General features: G+C 45.5%; 1 protein-coding gene across 1 annotated transcript in view; it reads left to right on the top strand.

Annotated features, from left to right (window-relative positions):
• xrra1 (X-ray radiation resistance associated 1) overlaps nt 1-14829 on the top strand; it is a 143640-nt gene that overhangs the window by 30607 nt on the left and 98204 nt on the right. Inside the window, exons 5-6 of the mRNA XM_068033018.1 lie at nt 5303-5421; nt 7541-7819. Coding sequence (XP_067889119.1) covers nt 5303-5421; nt 7541-7819 — 398 coding nt within the window. The remainder of the gene's footprint in view (nt 1-5302; nt 5422-7540; nt 7820-14829) is intronic.

Genomic DNA, 14829 nt, shown 5'->3' with positions numbered 1-14829 from the left:
GTAGATGAACAATGGGCTACCTTCAAAGAAGAGATAGTTCGGACACGGTCAAGCTATGTTCCCTCGAAGGGGAAACGTAGAGCAAACAAATCCAGAGCTCCCTGGATGATAAAAGAGATAAAGATGAAGATAAAGAAGAATGACCGATGCCAGGTAGAAAATACTATTGAGAACCAGGCTGAATATAGAAGGTCCAGAGAGGAAGTGAAAAAGCAAATAAGAGAAGCAAAGAGAGAGCATGAAAAGAGACTGGCAGCTAGCATTAAAGGAAAACCTAAAGTTTTCTGTAGGCATATAGATAGCAAAAGGGTGATAAAAGGAGCAGTGGGGCCAATTAGGGACCAGAAAGGATATTTACACACGGAGGCAGAGGGCATAGCTCAGTTATTAAATGAATAATTTGCATCTGTCTTTAACAAGGAAGAAGATGCAACCCAAGCAATGTTGAAAGAGGAGGTAAGTCAGACACTAGAGGGGTTTAAAATTGGTAAAGAGAAAATATTAGATAGGCTGTCTTTACCTAAAGTGGATAAAGCACCAGGGCCAGATGAGATGCATCCAAAGATACTGAGGGTAGTAAGGGTGGTAATCGCAGAGGTACTGGCCATAATTTTTCAGTCTTCCTTAGACTTGGGGGTGGTGCCAGAAGACTGGAGAATTGCAAATGTTAGTCATAGAGTCATACAGCTCAGAAACAGGCCCTTCGGCCCATCGTGTCTGCGTCGGCCTTCGAGCATCTAACTACTCTAATCCCATTTTCCAGCACTTGGCCCGTAGCCTTGTATGCTGTGATGTTTCAAGTGCTCATCTAAATACAACTTAAATGTTGTGAGGGTTCCTGCCTCTACCATCACTTCAGGCAGTGCGTTCCAGATTCCAACCACCCTCTGAGTGAATTTTTTTCCCCTCAAATCCCCACTAAACCTCCTGCCCCTTACCTTAAATCTATGCCCCCTGGTTATTGACCCCTCCGCTAAGGGAAAAAGTTTCTTCCTATCTAACCTATCAATGCTCCTGATAATTGTGTATACCTCAATCATGTCCCTCCTCAGCCTTCTCTGCTCCAAGGAAACCAACCCTAACCTATCCAGTCTCTTTTCATAGCTGAAATGCTCCAGCCCAGGCAACATCCTGGTGAATCTCCTCTGCACCCTCTCCAGTGCAAACACATCCTTCCCATAGTGCGGTGCCCAGAACTGTACACAGTACTCCAGCTGTGGCCTAACTAGCGTTTTATTCAGCTCCATCATAACCTCCCTGCTCTTATATTCTATGCTTCGGCTAATAAAGGCAAATATTCCATGTGCCCTCCTAACCACCTTATCTACCTGTGCTGCTGCCTTCAGTGATCTACGGACAAGTACACCAAGGTCCCTCTGACCCTCTGTACTTCCTAGGGTCCTATCATCCATTGTATATTCCCTTGCCTTGTTTGTCCTCCCAAAATGCATTACCTCACACTTTTCAGGATTAAATTCCATTTGCCACTGCTTCGCCCATCTATATCGTCCTGTAATCTAAGGCTTTCCTCCTCACTATTTATGACACTACCAATTTTCGTGTCATCTGCGAACTTACTGATCATACCTCCTATACTCACGTCTAAATCATTAATGTACATTACAAACAGCAAGTGTCCCAGCACAATCCCAGTGGTACAGCACTGGTCACAGGCTTCCACTCGCAAAAACTACCCTTGACCATCACCCTCTGCCTCCTGCCACTAAGCCAATTTTGGATCCAATTTGCCTAATTGCCCTGGATCCCATGGGCTCTTACTTTCTTAACCTATCTCCCATGTGGGACCTTATCAAAAGCCTTACTGAAGTCCATGTAGACTACATCAACTGCTTTACCCTCATCTACACATCTAGTCACCTCCTCGAAAAATTTAATCCAGTTAGTTAGACACGATCTACCCCCGACAAAGCCATGCTGACTATCCCTGATTAATCCCTGCCTCTCCAAGTGGAGGTTAATCTTGTCCCTCAGAATTTTTTCCAATAGTTTCCCAACCACTGATATTAGACTAACCAGCCTGTAATAGCCTGGTTTTTCCCTGCTATCCTTCTTGAATAATGGCACCACATTCGCTGTCTTCCAGTCCTCTGCTATCACCTCCCTTCCCTCACATAACAGCCTAGGACACATCTCATCCGGGCCTGGGGATTTATCCGTTTTTAAGCCCGCTAAAACAGCTAATACTTTCTCCCTTTCAATGCTAATATGTTCAAGTATATCACAAATCCCCTCCCTGATTTCTACACCTACATTGTCCTACTCCCTAGTGAACACAGATGAAAAGTAATCATTTAAAACCTCACCTCTGTCCTCCTGCTCCACACACAGATTGTCATTTTGGTCCCTAATGGGCCCTACTCTTGCCCTGGTTATCCTCTTGCCCTTAATATATTTATAAAATGTCTTAGGATTTTCCTTTATCTTGTCTGCCAGCGTTATTTCATGTCCCCTCTTCGCTCTCCTAATTTTTTAAGTACCTCCTTACACTTTCTATACTCCTCTAGTGCCTCAGCTGTTTTCAGCACTCTGTATCTGCCATAAGCCTCCTTTTTTTTCCTGATCCAATCCTCTATATCCCTTGACATCCAGGGTTCCCTGGACTTGTTGGTCCTACCCTTCACCTTAATGGGTACACGTTGGCTCTGAACCCTCACTATTTCCTCTTTGACTCCCAGTGGTCTGATATAGACTTTCCTACAAGTAGCTGCTCCCAGTCCACTTTGGCCAGATCCTGTTTTCTCATATTGAAATCGGCCTTCCCTCAATTCAGTGCCTTTATTTCCGGTCCATCTTTGTCCTATTCCATAACTACCTTAAATCTTACAGTTATGGTCACTATCCCCAAAATGCTCCCCCATTTAAACTTCTGCCACGCCCAGTTCATTCCCTAGGATTAGGTCCAGTACCGTCCCTTCTCTTGTAGGACTTTCTACGTACTGGCTCAAAAAGCTCTCCTGTATGCATTTTAAGAATTCCACCTTCTTTAAGCCTTTTGCACTAAGACTATCCCAGTTAATATTGAGGAAGTTAAAATCCCCTACTATTATTACCCTATTATTTTTACACTTCTCTGAGATTTGCCTACATATCTGCTCCTCTATCTCCCTCTGACTGTTTGGAGGCCTGTAGTACATTCCCAGCCAAGTGATTGCCCCCTTTTTGTTTTTAAGTTCTACCCATATGGCCTCATTTGAGGAACCTTCTAAGATATCATCCCTCCTTACTGTAGTAATTGACTCCTTGATCAACAGTGCAATGCCACCTCCTCTTTTACGCCCTTCCCTGTCTTGCCTGAAGATTCTATTCCCTGGAATATTGAGCTGCCAGTCCTGCCCTTCCCTCAACCATGTCTCTGTGATAGCAATAATATCATAATCCCATGTGCTAATCAACACAATCAATTCATCTGCCTTACTAGTAAGACTCCCTGCGTTAAAATAGATGCAATCCAGCCTTGCATTTTTCACTTGTGCCTTAACAGGTCTATATTTGCTCTGCCTTCGAGACTGACTCAGTTTCTCTTCGATATTTGACTGTGCATCACCCCTTACCGTACCTCCACTCTGTATCCCATCCCCTTGCCAAATTAGTTTAAACCCCCCTCAACAGCACTCGTGAACCTCCCAGCAAGGATGTTGGTCCTGTTCCGGTTCAGGTGCAACCTGTCCAACTTTTACAGGTCCCATCTTTGCCAGAAAAAGACCCAGTGATCCAGGAAACTAAAGCCCTCCCTCCTGCATTATCTCCTCAGCCACGCATTCATCTGCTCTATCCTCCTATTACTATACTCATGAGCACGTGGCACCAGGAGATATTTCAATCTTTGAGGTCCTGCTTTTTAATCTGCTAACTAGCTCCCTAAATTCTTGTTGCAGGACCTCATCCCTCTTTCTATCTGTGTCGTTGGTACCAATGTGTACCACGACCTCTGACTGTTCACCCTCCCCCTTCAGAATGTCCTGCAGCCGCTCCGTGACATCCTTGACCCTAGCACCAGGGCGGCAACATACCATCCTGGAGTTACGTTTGCGGCCACAGAAATGCCTATTTGTACCCCTTACGATAGAATCTCCTATCACTATAGCTCTTCCACTCCTTTTGCTCCCTTCCACAGACTTGGCTCTTGCTGCATTCCCCTGAGAAGCTATCTCCCCAAAGTGGAAAATCTGTTAGATAGGGAGATGGGCCCAGGGGACTCCTGCACCACCTGCCTAGTACTTCTACTCTGCCTGGCGTTCACCCATTCCCTTTCTGCCTGAGCAGTCTTTACCTGCGGTGTGACCACCTCCCTGTACGTGCTATCCACGATGATCTCAGCCTCGCGGATGCTCCACAGTGTCTCCAGCCGCCGCTCCAGATCTGAAACCCGGATTTCGAGTAGCTACAGCTGGAGACACTTCCTGCACACGTGTTCGCCCTGGACATTGGAAGTGTCCCTGACTTCCCACATTGCACAGGAGGAGCACTCCACATTGCCGAGCTGCCCTGCCATGACTTACCTTTAATTTATCCCCTTAAATTACCCAAAAATTAGATTATTGACGCTAGGGACCTTGATTCCCTAAAAAAGAAACACTACCTACTATATTAAAAAAAAAACTGCAGACCTTTCTCTTTACTTTGGTTACTTACCGAGCTATTTAGAGTTATTCCCTGACAGCAGTTACTCACCAACCAATCACCTTGCAACTTTCCTGTGACGTCACTGCTCACTTTATTTTCAAACTCTGGCATGCCTGGACTGCTTACCGCTCCGCTCCCGGAAGGTAAGACACTGGGCCGCGATCCTCGGGCTCAATTTATCTGCTCCGCTCTCGGCGTTCTCCCCACAAGTCTGCTCCTCTCCGCTCTGCTCCCAGAAGGTACGTGTTCAAAGAAGGGTGTAAAGATAAACCCAGCAATTACAGGCCAGTCAGTTTAACATCAGTGGTGGGAAAATTTCTAGAAAAAATAACTTGGGACAAAATCAATAGTCACATGGACAAATGTGAGTTAGTTAAGGAAAGCCAGCATGGATTTCTCCACAGTTGAATAGTTAATCTGGGATTCCCACTCTGTGCATTCAACAACATGCAATGTAACCTGCTCTGGTCATTTCAGTGGGCATAAGGGTCAGAGCCTTTGAGGAATACTCTGGCCTCACTGCCTAGGATTGCGTGTGAACAAAAGGGTGTTTGTGCTGGTTATCGGAGGGTGGATATGTGCCTCTGTGTGACTCCGCTTTCCAGAAACCCTTTGTAATGGCTATTCTTACCCTGAGCCCCTTCGGTTTGCCACACAGGGAAACCCTTGCTGGTGCTCTCCATGCTTGAGGACAGACTTGGAATCGAGGTGATCAGAAGCAAGCCCCAGCTACCAGAGAAACCACCAGTTGGAAAGGTCTTCAATCGCAAACGCAAGGTAACAGACGAGTCATTAGTAGCTTATTCCTTGTGAAACTGCAGCTCCCCTGACACACTGCAGAACCTGAAACATTTCAAAGGTTTAAGAGATACTTAATGGGATAGAATGGTTTCAGGGATGGGGGATTTTAATTACAAGGTTAGGTTGGAGAAGCTGGGGTTGTTCTCCCTGGAGCAAAGGAGATTGAAGGGAGATTTGATAGAGGTGTACAAGATTATGACAGATAAGTTAGACAAGGAAAAACTGTTCCCATTAACTGATGCTACAAGAACTGGGGGACACAGATTGAATGTTTTGGGCAAGAATTGCAGAGGGAATGTGAGGAAGAACTTTTTTTTATGCAGCAGGTGGTAATGACCTGGAACTCACTGCCCACGAGGGTGGTGGAAGTGGAGACAATCAATGATTTCAAAAGGGCCCTTGAAGGAAATAAACTTACAGGGTTACGGGGATAGAGCAGGGGAATGGGACTGACTGGATTGCTCTGTGGAGAACTGGCATGGACTTAATGGGCTGAATGGTCTCCTTCTCTGACTCTATGACTCTAAGTGAACCAAGAAAAATACGCAGAACAAGAGGGCACAGGGTCAGGGTTTGATGCCCAGGTTTACTACAGATGTCGAGGAAGATTTCTCTGTACAACAATAATTTTTATTTGTATAGCATCTTTAACATCGTAAGACATCCCAAGGCACTTCACAGGAGTGATTATCAAACAAAATTTGACACCAAGCCATGTAAGGAGAAGTGATGAAAGCCTGGTCTAAGTGGTAGGTTTTAAGGAGAGAGCAGAGAGGTTTAGGGAGGGAATTCCAGAGCTTAGGGCCCAGGCAGCTGAAGGCACGGCCGCCAATGGTGGAGTAATGAAGGCTGGGGATTCACATGAAGCCAGAATTGGAGGAGTGCAGAGACCTTGGAGGGTTGTAGGGCTGGAGGAGTTTACAGAGATAGGGAGAATACAACATCTGGGCTCACTGGGGATGACTTTAACCCTTACTGCCTGACAGAAAACAGGCAGGACTGGTAAAATTGGGCTGATGTCTTTCCCACTGACCTCCTAGCTTTGCTGTCGGGAATTTTAACTGGCTCCTGAGTGGGTGGTAACCATGCCTGCCTGAAGCCAGCAGGTGTCCTCCCTTAAATATTCAGGTCATAGCCTGATGACATAATATTGGGGACCGGCTGCAGATTTAACCTGAGCCGAGGAAGCCATGACTTAACCCAGTTCTGGCGAACATTTCTTCAGTGCTGACCTGGCAGCCTCCTGTGGCCTCCCTCAGTTCCACGTGTTGCTGCACCTAGGGCTCCCACTGGCGGGCAGGGGGAGGGGTTTTGGCAGTGAACCTCAGCTGATTCCCACTCCAGGTTAAAATGGGATCTCCTTGTGTCACGTGGGTAAGTTACTCAAGAGCTTCCAGCAGGTGAAGGGTTAGGGTGCAGAACGGATCTCTGCCTTTGAAAATAGAATGACACAGCACTGGAGGCCATTCAGCCCATCCTGCCTGTGCTGGCTTTTTGCTAGAGCTATCTGGTGAGTCCCACTTCCCCCTGCTCTTTCCCCATGGCCCAGCAAATTTGCCCCCTTCAAGTATTCATCCAATTCCCATTGGAAATCAGTATTGAATCTGCTTCCACTGCCCTTTCAGGCAGCGCATTCCAGATCATAACAACTTGCTGTGTAAAAAAAAAGTTCTCCTTATCTCCCCCAGGTGCCTCTGTACGAGGAGATGATAGTCTGATTACAGAATGGTTTCCGATTTCTCATCGCACAGGAAATCTATACTTTAAATTTATTGTTTTGACATGTCATATAACCCCTGTCCTTTATTCATTGCTGGGACTTCTGCTTTAATGTGATTAAATATTCACATTTCATTTTCCATCACTTGGAATTCCAGAATTGAAATTAATGTGTTGGAGATTACAATGCATGATCCTGTCTACTTTTCCTTCTGTCTACACTTTAAACCAGTGACCTTGTTCCTGCCATCTTGCTACAATTGTGCAAGGGCTGAGAGTTTTGTACAGTAGGGATTCTGTAGGTTGTGTCTCACCCACCACTGAGTCAGTATTTTTCCAGTGATACGAGGTCGACATTTCCCACTTGCTGTTCCAGGTTGACATACACATTCCAAGGATCCCGAAACAGGTCCTGATGTTGGAAACAGCTGAGCAGCTCCTCGGGCTGAACCAGGCAGGAGAAGGAGAGACCCAGTGTGAGGCTGCAGAGCTTGAAACTGCAGCACCGTCTGATATCTGCACAGAACTTATGTCACCGCTGCACATGGCCTGCTCCTTGCAAGATCGTGCCTCTGAAGGGACCTCTTGGACTTGGGACGGGCAACTTGAAGAGGCAGTCAAAGAAAAAGAAGTGGAGGGTTTCTTCATGACTCAGGTCAGTCCCTTCAAAGTTCCAGAGATTAATAGACAGAAGGGGGAAATAATGGCACAGTGGATTAAGATAAGAGAGGCTTCCCTTTCTATAGTGTCTTTCACCTTAGGATGTCCCAAAAAGCTTTACAGCCATTGGAGTACTTTTGAAGTAGTTGTAATATTGGGAAATGCGGCAGACAATATGTGCACAGCAAGCTCCCACAAACAGAAAATAAATAAATGACCCTTCTTTGAAATAGTGCCATGGGATTTTTTTACGTCTTCATGAAAAGTGAGATAAATGTCTCATCCAAAAGACAGCATCTTTCATTTCCAGTGTTCTCTCTAACCTATGCAGAGCAATCTGGAATGCACTGTGCAGTGCAATAAACAGGCCATGCACAACATAGAAAAATTAGAGGGTTCATTGCTCAGTACAGCCCTGGAGTGTCAGCCTGGATTATGTGCTCAAGTCTCTGGAGTGGGGCACGTCTTTCTGACTCAGAGATGAGAGTGGTGCCCACTGAGCGATTGGCTGTCGGTTTGGTTAAAAAAAGCAAAGGTTTCGAAACAAATCACTGTGGCAACCTTTTTAACAGCCTCTCAATGAAAGCAATAGACTGTTTCATGAGAAGGTGTTTAAAACGATAAAGGGATTCGATAAGGTAGATACAGAGAAACTATTTCCACTGGTGGGGAAATCTTGAACAAGAGAACACATACTGAAAATTAGAGCTGGGCTGTTGAGAATTGATGCCAGGATGCACTTCTTCACACAAAGGGGAGTGCAAATCTGGAACTCTCTCCCCCAAAAAGCTGTTGAGACTGGGGGTCAATTGAAAATTTCAAAACTGAGATGTATTTTTGTTAGGTAAGGGCATCAAGCAATATGTAGAAAAGGTGGGTAAAAGTACAGATCAGCCATGATCTAATTGAATAGCAGAACAGGCTTGAGGGGCTGAATGGCCAACTGCTGGCTTCTCCAGCAGTATCAACTTGGCTCAGTTAGGAGAACTCTCATGAGCTGTGAGTTGAACAACACTTCTCCCGAACATCACTAAAATTAGATGAATTGGTCATTTACCTGGGACGTTGCTGACACAGCATGTTTACTGTTTTTTTTTTGGCTTATCAACAATACTACCCGTGCTTAAAACGTAATTGATTGTGAGTAATATGCTGTGTAAATAGACTTGGCTGCGTCTCTTTCCACTGCTGTGTTGAAAACAGACAATTTCTTATTTCCACTGATAAAACAATACTCACCCAACACTTTGTCAGCAACGTGAAATTTGATTCAGTCATTGTCAGACAGGTTAGTTAATACAGCACTAACGCTACATACTTCAGAAAAGACACTGAGCTAATATTACTGAGTTCACTGATCATGTTAGTGCTGAGCATTCCCTGAACTCGATAGTGTTAGCAGTGTGCATTCTCTGAACTCGATAGTGTTAGCAGTGTGCGTTCTGTGAACTCGATAGTGTTAGCACTGTGCGTTCTCTGAACTCGATAGTGTTAGCAGTGTGTTCTCTGAACTCGATAGTGTTAGCAGTGTGTTCTCTGAACTCGATAGTGTCAGCACTGTGCGTTCTCTGAACTCGATAGTGTTAGCAGTGTGCGTTCTCTGAACTCGATAGTGTTAGCAGTGTGCGTTCACTGAACTCGATAGTGTTAGCAGTGTGCGTTCTCTGAACTCGATAGTGTTAGCACTGTGCGTTCTCTGAACTCGGTAGTGTTAGCACTGAGCGTTCTCTGAACTCAATAGAGTTAGCAGTGTGTGTTCTCTGAACTCGGTAGTGTTAGCTGTGTGTGTTCTCTGAACTCGTTAGTGTTAGCAGTGTGCGTTCTCTGAACTCGATAGTGTTAGCAGTGTGCGTTCTCTCAACTCGATAGTGTTAGCAGTGTGCGTTCACTGAACTCGATAGTGTTAGCACTATGCGTTCTCTGAACTCGGTAGTGTTAGCAGTGTGTGTTCTCTGAACTCGATAGTGTTAGCAGTGTGTGTTCTCTGAACTCGGTAGTGTTAGCTGTGTGTGTTCTCTGAACTCGTTAGTGTTAGCAGTGTGCGTTCTCTGAACTCGATAGTGTTAGCAGTGTGCGTTCTCTGAACTCGATAGTGTTAGCAGTGTGCGTTCTCTGAACTCGTTAGTGTTAGCAGAGTGTGTTCTCTGAACTCGATAGTGTTAGCAGTGTGTTCTCTGAACTCGATAGTGTTAACAGTGTGCGTTCTCTGAACTCAATTGTGTTCGCAGTGTGCGTTCTCTGAACTCGATAGTGTTAGCAGTGTGTTCTCTGAACTCGATAGTGTTAGCAGTGTGCATTCTCTGAACTCGATAGTGTTAGCAGTGTGCGTTCTCTGAACTCGATAGTGTTAGCAGTGTGCGTTCTCTGAACTCAAATGTGTTAGCAGTGTGCGTTCTCTGAACTCGATCGTGTTAGCAGTGAGCGTTCTCTGAACTCGATAGTGTTAGTAGTGTGCGTTCTCTGAACTCGATGGTGTTAGCACTGAGCGTTCTCTGAACTCGATAGTGTTAGCAGTGTGCATTCTCTGAACTCGATAGTGTTAGCAGTGTGCGTTCTCTGAACTCAAATGTGTTAGCAGTGTGCGTTCTCTGAACTCGATCGTGTTAGCAGTGAGCGTTCTCTGAACTCGATAGTGTTAGTAGTGTGCGTTCTCTGAACTCGATAGTGTTAGCAGTGTGTGTTCTCTGAACTCGTTAGTGTTAGCAGTGTGTGTTCTCTGAACTCAATAGTGTTAGCAGTGAGCGTTCTCTGAACTCGATAGTGTTAGCAGTGTGCGTTCTCTGAACTCAATAGTGTTAGCAGTGTGTGTTCTCTGAACTCGATAGTGTTAGCAGTGTGCGTTCTCTGAACTCGATAGTGTTAGCAGTGTGCTTTCTCTGAATTCGATAGTGTTAGCAGTGTGCGTTCTCTGAACTCGATAGTGTTAGCAGTGTGTTGTCTGAACACGATGGTGTTAGCTGTGTGTGTTCTCTGAACTCAGCAGTGTTCGCGCTGTGTATTCTCTGAACTCGATAGTGTTAGCAGTGTGTTCTCTGAACTCGATCGTGTTAGCAGTGTGTGTTCTCTGAACTCCGTAGTGTTAGCGCTGTGTATTCTCTGACCTCGGTAGTGTTTGCGCTGTGTGCTCTCTGAACTCGGTAGTGTTTGCGCTGTGTCTTCTCTGAACTCGATAGTTTTAGCAGTGTGTTCTCTGAACTCGATAGTGTTAGCACTGAGCGTTCTCTGAACTCAATAGTGTTAGCGGTGTGCGTTCTCTGAATTCGATAGTGTTAGCAGTGTGTTGTCTGAACTCGATAGTGTTAGCAGTGTGTGTTCTCTGAACTCAGTAGTGTTAGCGCTGTGCGTTCTCTGAACTCGGTAGTGTTTGCCTTGTGTGTTCTCTGAACTCAGTAGTGTTAGCGCTGTGCATTCTCTGAACTCGGTAGTGTTTGCATTGTGTGTTCTCTGAACTCGGTAGTGTTAGCGCTGTGTGTTCTCTGAACTCGGTAGTGTTAGCAGGGTGTTCTCTGAACTCGATAGTGTTAGCAGTGTGTTCTCTGAACTCGATGGTGTTAGCAGTGTGCGTTCTCTGAACTCGATAGTGTTAGTAGTGTGCGTTCTCTGAACTCGATAATGTTAGCATGTGCGTTCTCTGAACTCGATAGTGTTAGCACTGAGCGTTCTCTGATGTCAATAGTGTTAGCAGTGTGTTCTCTGAACTCGATAGTGTTAGCAGTGTGTTCTCTGAACTCGATGGTGTTCGCAGTGTGCGTTCTCTGAACTCGGTAGTGTTCGCACTGAGCGTTCTCTGAACTCAATAGTGTTAGCAGTGTGCGTTCTCTGAATTCGATAGTGTTAGCAGTGTGCGTTCTCTGAACTCGATCGTGTTAGCTGTGTGTGTTCTCTGAACTCGATAGTGTTAGCAGTGTGTGTTCTCTGAACTCGATAGTGTTAACTGTGTGTGTTCTCTGAACTCGTTAGTGTTAGCAGTGTGTGTTCTCTGAAGTCGATAGTGTTAGCAGTGTGTGTTCTCTAAACTCGACAGTGTTCGCTGTGTGTGCTCTCTGAACTCGTTAGTGTTAGCAGTGTGCGTTCTCTGAACTCGATAGTGTTAGCAGTGTGTTCTCTGAACTCGATAGTGTTAGCAGTGTGCATTCTCTGAACTCGATAGTGTTAGCAGTGTGCGTTCTCTGAGTTCGATAGTGTTAGCAGTGTACGTTCTCTGAACTCGATAGTGTTAGCAGTGAGCATTCTCTGAACTCGATAGTGTTAGCAGTGTGCGTTCTCTGAACTCGATAGTGTTAGCAGTGTGTGTTCTCTGAACTCGATAGTGTAAGCAGTGTGCTCTCTGAATTCGATAGTGTTCGCAGTGTGCGTTCTCTGAACTCGATAGTGTTAGCAGTGTGCATTCTCTGAACTCGTTACTGTTCGCAGTGTGCGCTCTCTGAACTCGATCGTGTTAGCACTGTGCGTTCTGTGAACTCAATAGTGTTCGCAGTGTGTTCTCTGAACTCGATAGTGTTAGCAGTGTGCGTTCTCTGAACTCGGTGGTGTTTGCAGTGTGTGTTCTCTGAACTCGATAGTGTTAGCAGTGTGCGTTCTCTGAACTCGATAGTGTTAGCAGTGTGCGCTCTCTGAACTCGATAGTGTTAGCACTGTGCGTTCTCTATACTCGATAGTGTTAGAAGTGTGTTCTCTGAACTCGATAGTGTTAGCAGTGTGTGTTCTCTGAACTCGGTAGTGTTAGCTGTGTGTGTTCTCTGAACTCGTTAGTGTTAGCAGTGTGCGTTCTCTGAACTCGATAGTGTTAGCAGTGTGCGTTCTCTGAACTCGATAGTGTTAGCAGTGTGCGTTCTCTGAACTCGTTAGTGTTAGCAGAGTGTGTTCTCTGAACTCGATAGTGTTAGCAGTGTGTTCTCTGAACTCGATAGTGTTAACAGTGTGCGTTCTCTGAACTCAATTGTGTTCGCAGTGTGCGTTCTCTGAACTCGATAGTGTTAGCAGTGTGTTCTCTGAACTCGATAGTGTTAGCAGTGTGCATTCTCTGAACTCGATAGTGTTAGCAGTGTGCGTTCTCTGAACTCGATAGTGTTAGCAGTGTGCGTTCTCTGAACTCAAATGTGTTAGCAGTGTGCGTTCTCTGAACTCGATCGTGTTAGCAGTGAGCGTTCTCTGAACTCGATAGTGTTAGTAGTGTGCGTTCTCTGAACTCGATGGTGTTAGCACTGAGCGTTCTCTGAACTCGATAGTGTTAGCAGTGTGCATTCTCTGAACTCGATAGTGTTAGCAGTGTGCGTTCTCTGAACTCAAATGTGTTAGCAGTGTGCGTTCTCTGAACTCGATCGTGTTAGCAGTGAGCGTTCTCTGAACTCGATAGTGTTAGTAGTGTGCGTTCTCTGAACTCGATAGTGTTAGCAGTGTGTGTTCTCTGAACTCGTTAGTGTTAGCAGTGTGTGTTCTCTGAACTCAATAGTGTTAGCAGTGAGCGTTCTCTGAACTCGATAGTGTTAGCAGTGTGCGTTCTCTGAACTCAATAGTGTTAGCAGTGTGTGTTCTCTGAACTCGATAGTGTTAGCAGTGTGCGTTCTCTGAACTCGATAGTGTTAGCAGTGTGCTTTCTCTGAATTCGATAGTGTTAGCAGTGTGCGTTCTCTGAACTCGATAGTGTTAGCAGTGTGTTGTCTGAACACGATGGTGTTAGCTGTGTGTGTTCTCTGAACTCAGCAGTGTTCGCGCTGTGTATTCTCTGAACTCGATAGTGTTAGCAGTGTGTTCTCTGAACTCGATCGTGTTAGCAGTGTGTGTTCTCTGAACTCCGTAGTGTTAGCGCTGTGTATTCTCTGACCTCGGTAGTGTTTGCGCTGTGTGCTCTCTGAACTCGGTAGTGTTTGCGCTGTGTCTTCTCTGAACTCGATAGTTTTAGCAGTGTGTTCTCTGAACTCGATAGTGTTAGCACTGAGCGTTCTCTGAACTCAATAGTGTTAGCGGTGTGCGTTCTCTGAATTCGATAGTGTTAGCAGTGTGTTGTCTGAACTCGATAGTGTTAGCAGTGTGTGTTCTCTGAACTCAGTAGTGTTAGCGCTGTGCGTTCTCTGAACTCGGTAGTGTTTGCCTTGTGTGTTCTCTGAACTCAGTAGTGTTAGCGCTGTGCATTCTCTGAACTCGGTAGTGTTTGCATTGTGTGTTCTCTGAACTCGGTAGTGTTAGCGCTGTGTGTTCTCTGAACTCGGTAGTGTTAGCAGGGTGTTCTCTGAACTCGATAGTGTTAGCAGTGTGTTCTCTGAACTCGATGGTGTTAGCAGTGTGCGTTCTCTGAACTCGATAGTGTTAGTAGTGTGCGTTCTCTGAACTCGATAATGTTAGCATGTGCGTTCTCTGAACTCGATAGTGTTAGCACTGAGCGTTCTCTGATGTCAATAGTGTTAGCAGTGTGTTCTCTGAACTCGATAGTGTTAGCAGTGTGTTCTCTGAACTCGATGGTGTTCGCAGTGTGCGTTCTCTGAACTCGGTAGTGTTAGCACTGAGCGTTCTCTGAACTCAATAGTGTTAGCAGTGTGCGTTCTCTGAATTCGATAGTGTTAGCAGTGTGCGTTCTCTGAACTCGATCGTGTTAGCTGTGTGTGTTCTCTGAACTCGATAGTGTTAGCAGTGTGTGTTCTCTGAACTCGATAGTGTTAACTGTGTGTGTTCTCTGAACTCGTTAGTGTTAGCAGTGTGTGTTCTCTGAAGTCGATAGTGTTAGCAGTGTGTGTTCTCTAAACTCGACAGTGTTCGCTGTGTGTGCTCTCTGAACTCGTTAGTGTTAGCAGTGTGCGTTCTCTGAACTCGATAGTGTTAGCAGTGTGTTCTCTGAACTCGATAGTGTTAGCAGTGTGCATTCTCTGAACTCGATAGTGTTAGCAGTGTGCGTTCTCTGAATTCGATAGTGTTAGCAGTGTACGTTCTCTGAACTCGATAGTGTTAGCAGTGAGCATTCTCTGAACTCGATAGTGTTAGCAGTGTGCGTTCTCTGAACTCGATAGTGTT

Source organism: Heterodontus francisci, chromosome 6, assembly GCF_036365525.1.
Source record: "Heterodontus francisci isolate sHetFra1 chromosome 6, sHetFra1.hap1, whole genome shotgun sequence".
In the NCBI taxonomy this organism is placed as follows: domain Eukaryota; kingdom Metazoa; phylum Chordata; class Chondrichthyes; order Heterodontiformes; family Heterodontidae; genus Heterodontus; species Heterodontus francisci.
The sequence above is the reverse complement of the archived record's forward strand: the minus strand, read 5'-3'. Positions and strand labels throughout refer to the sequence as shown.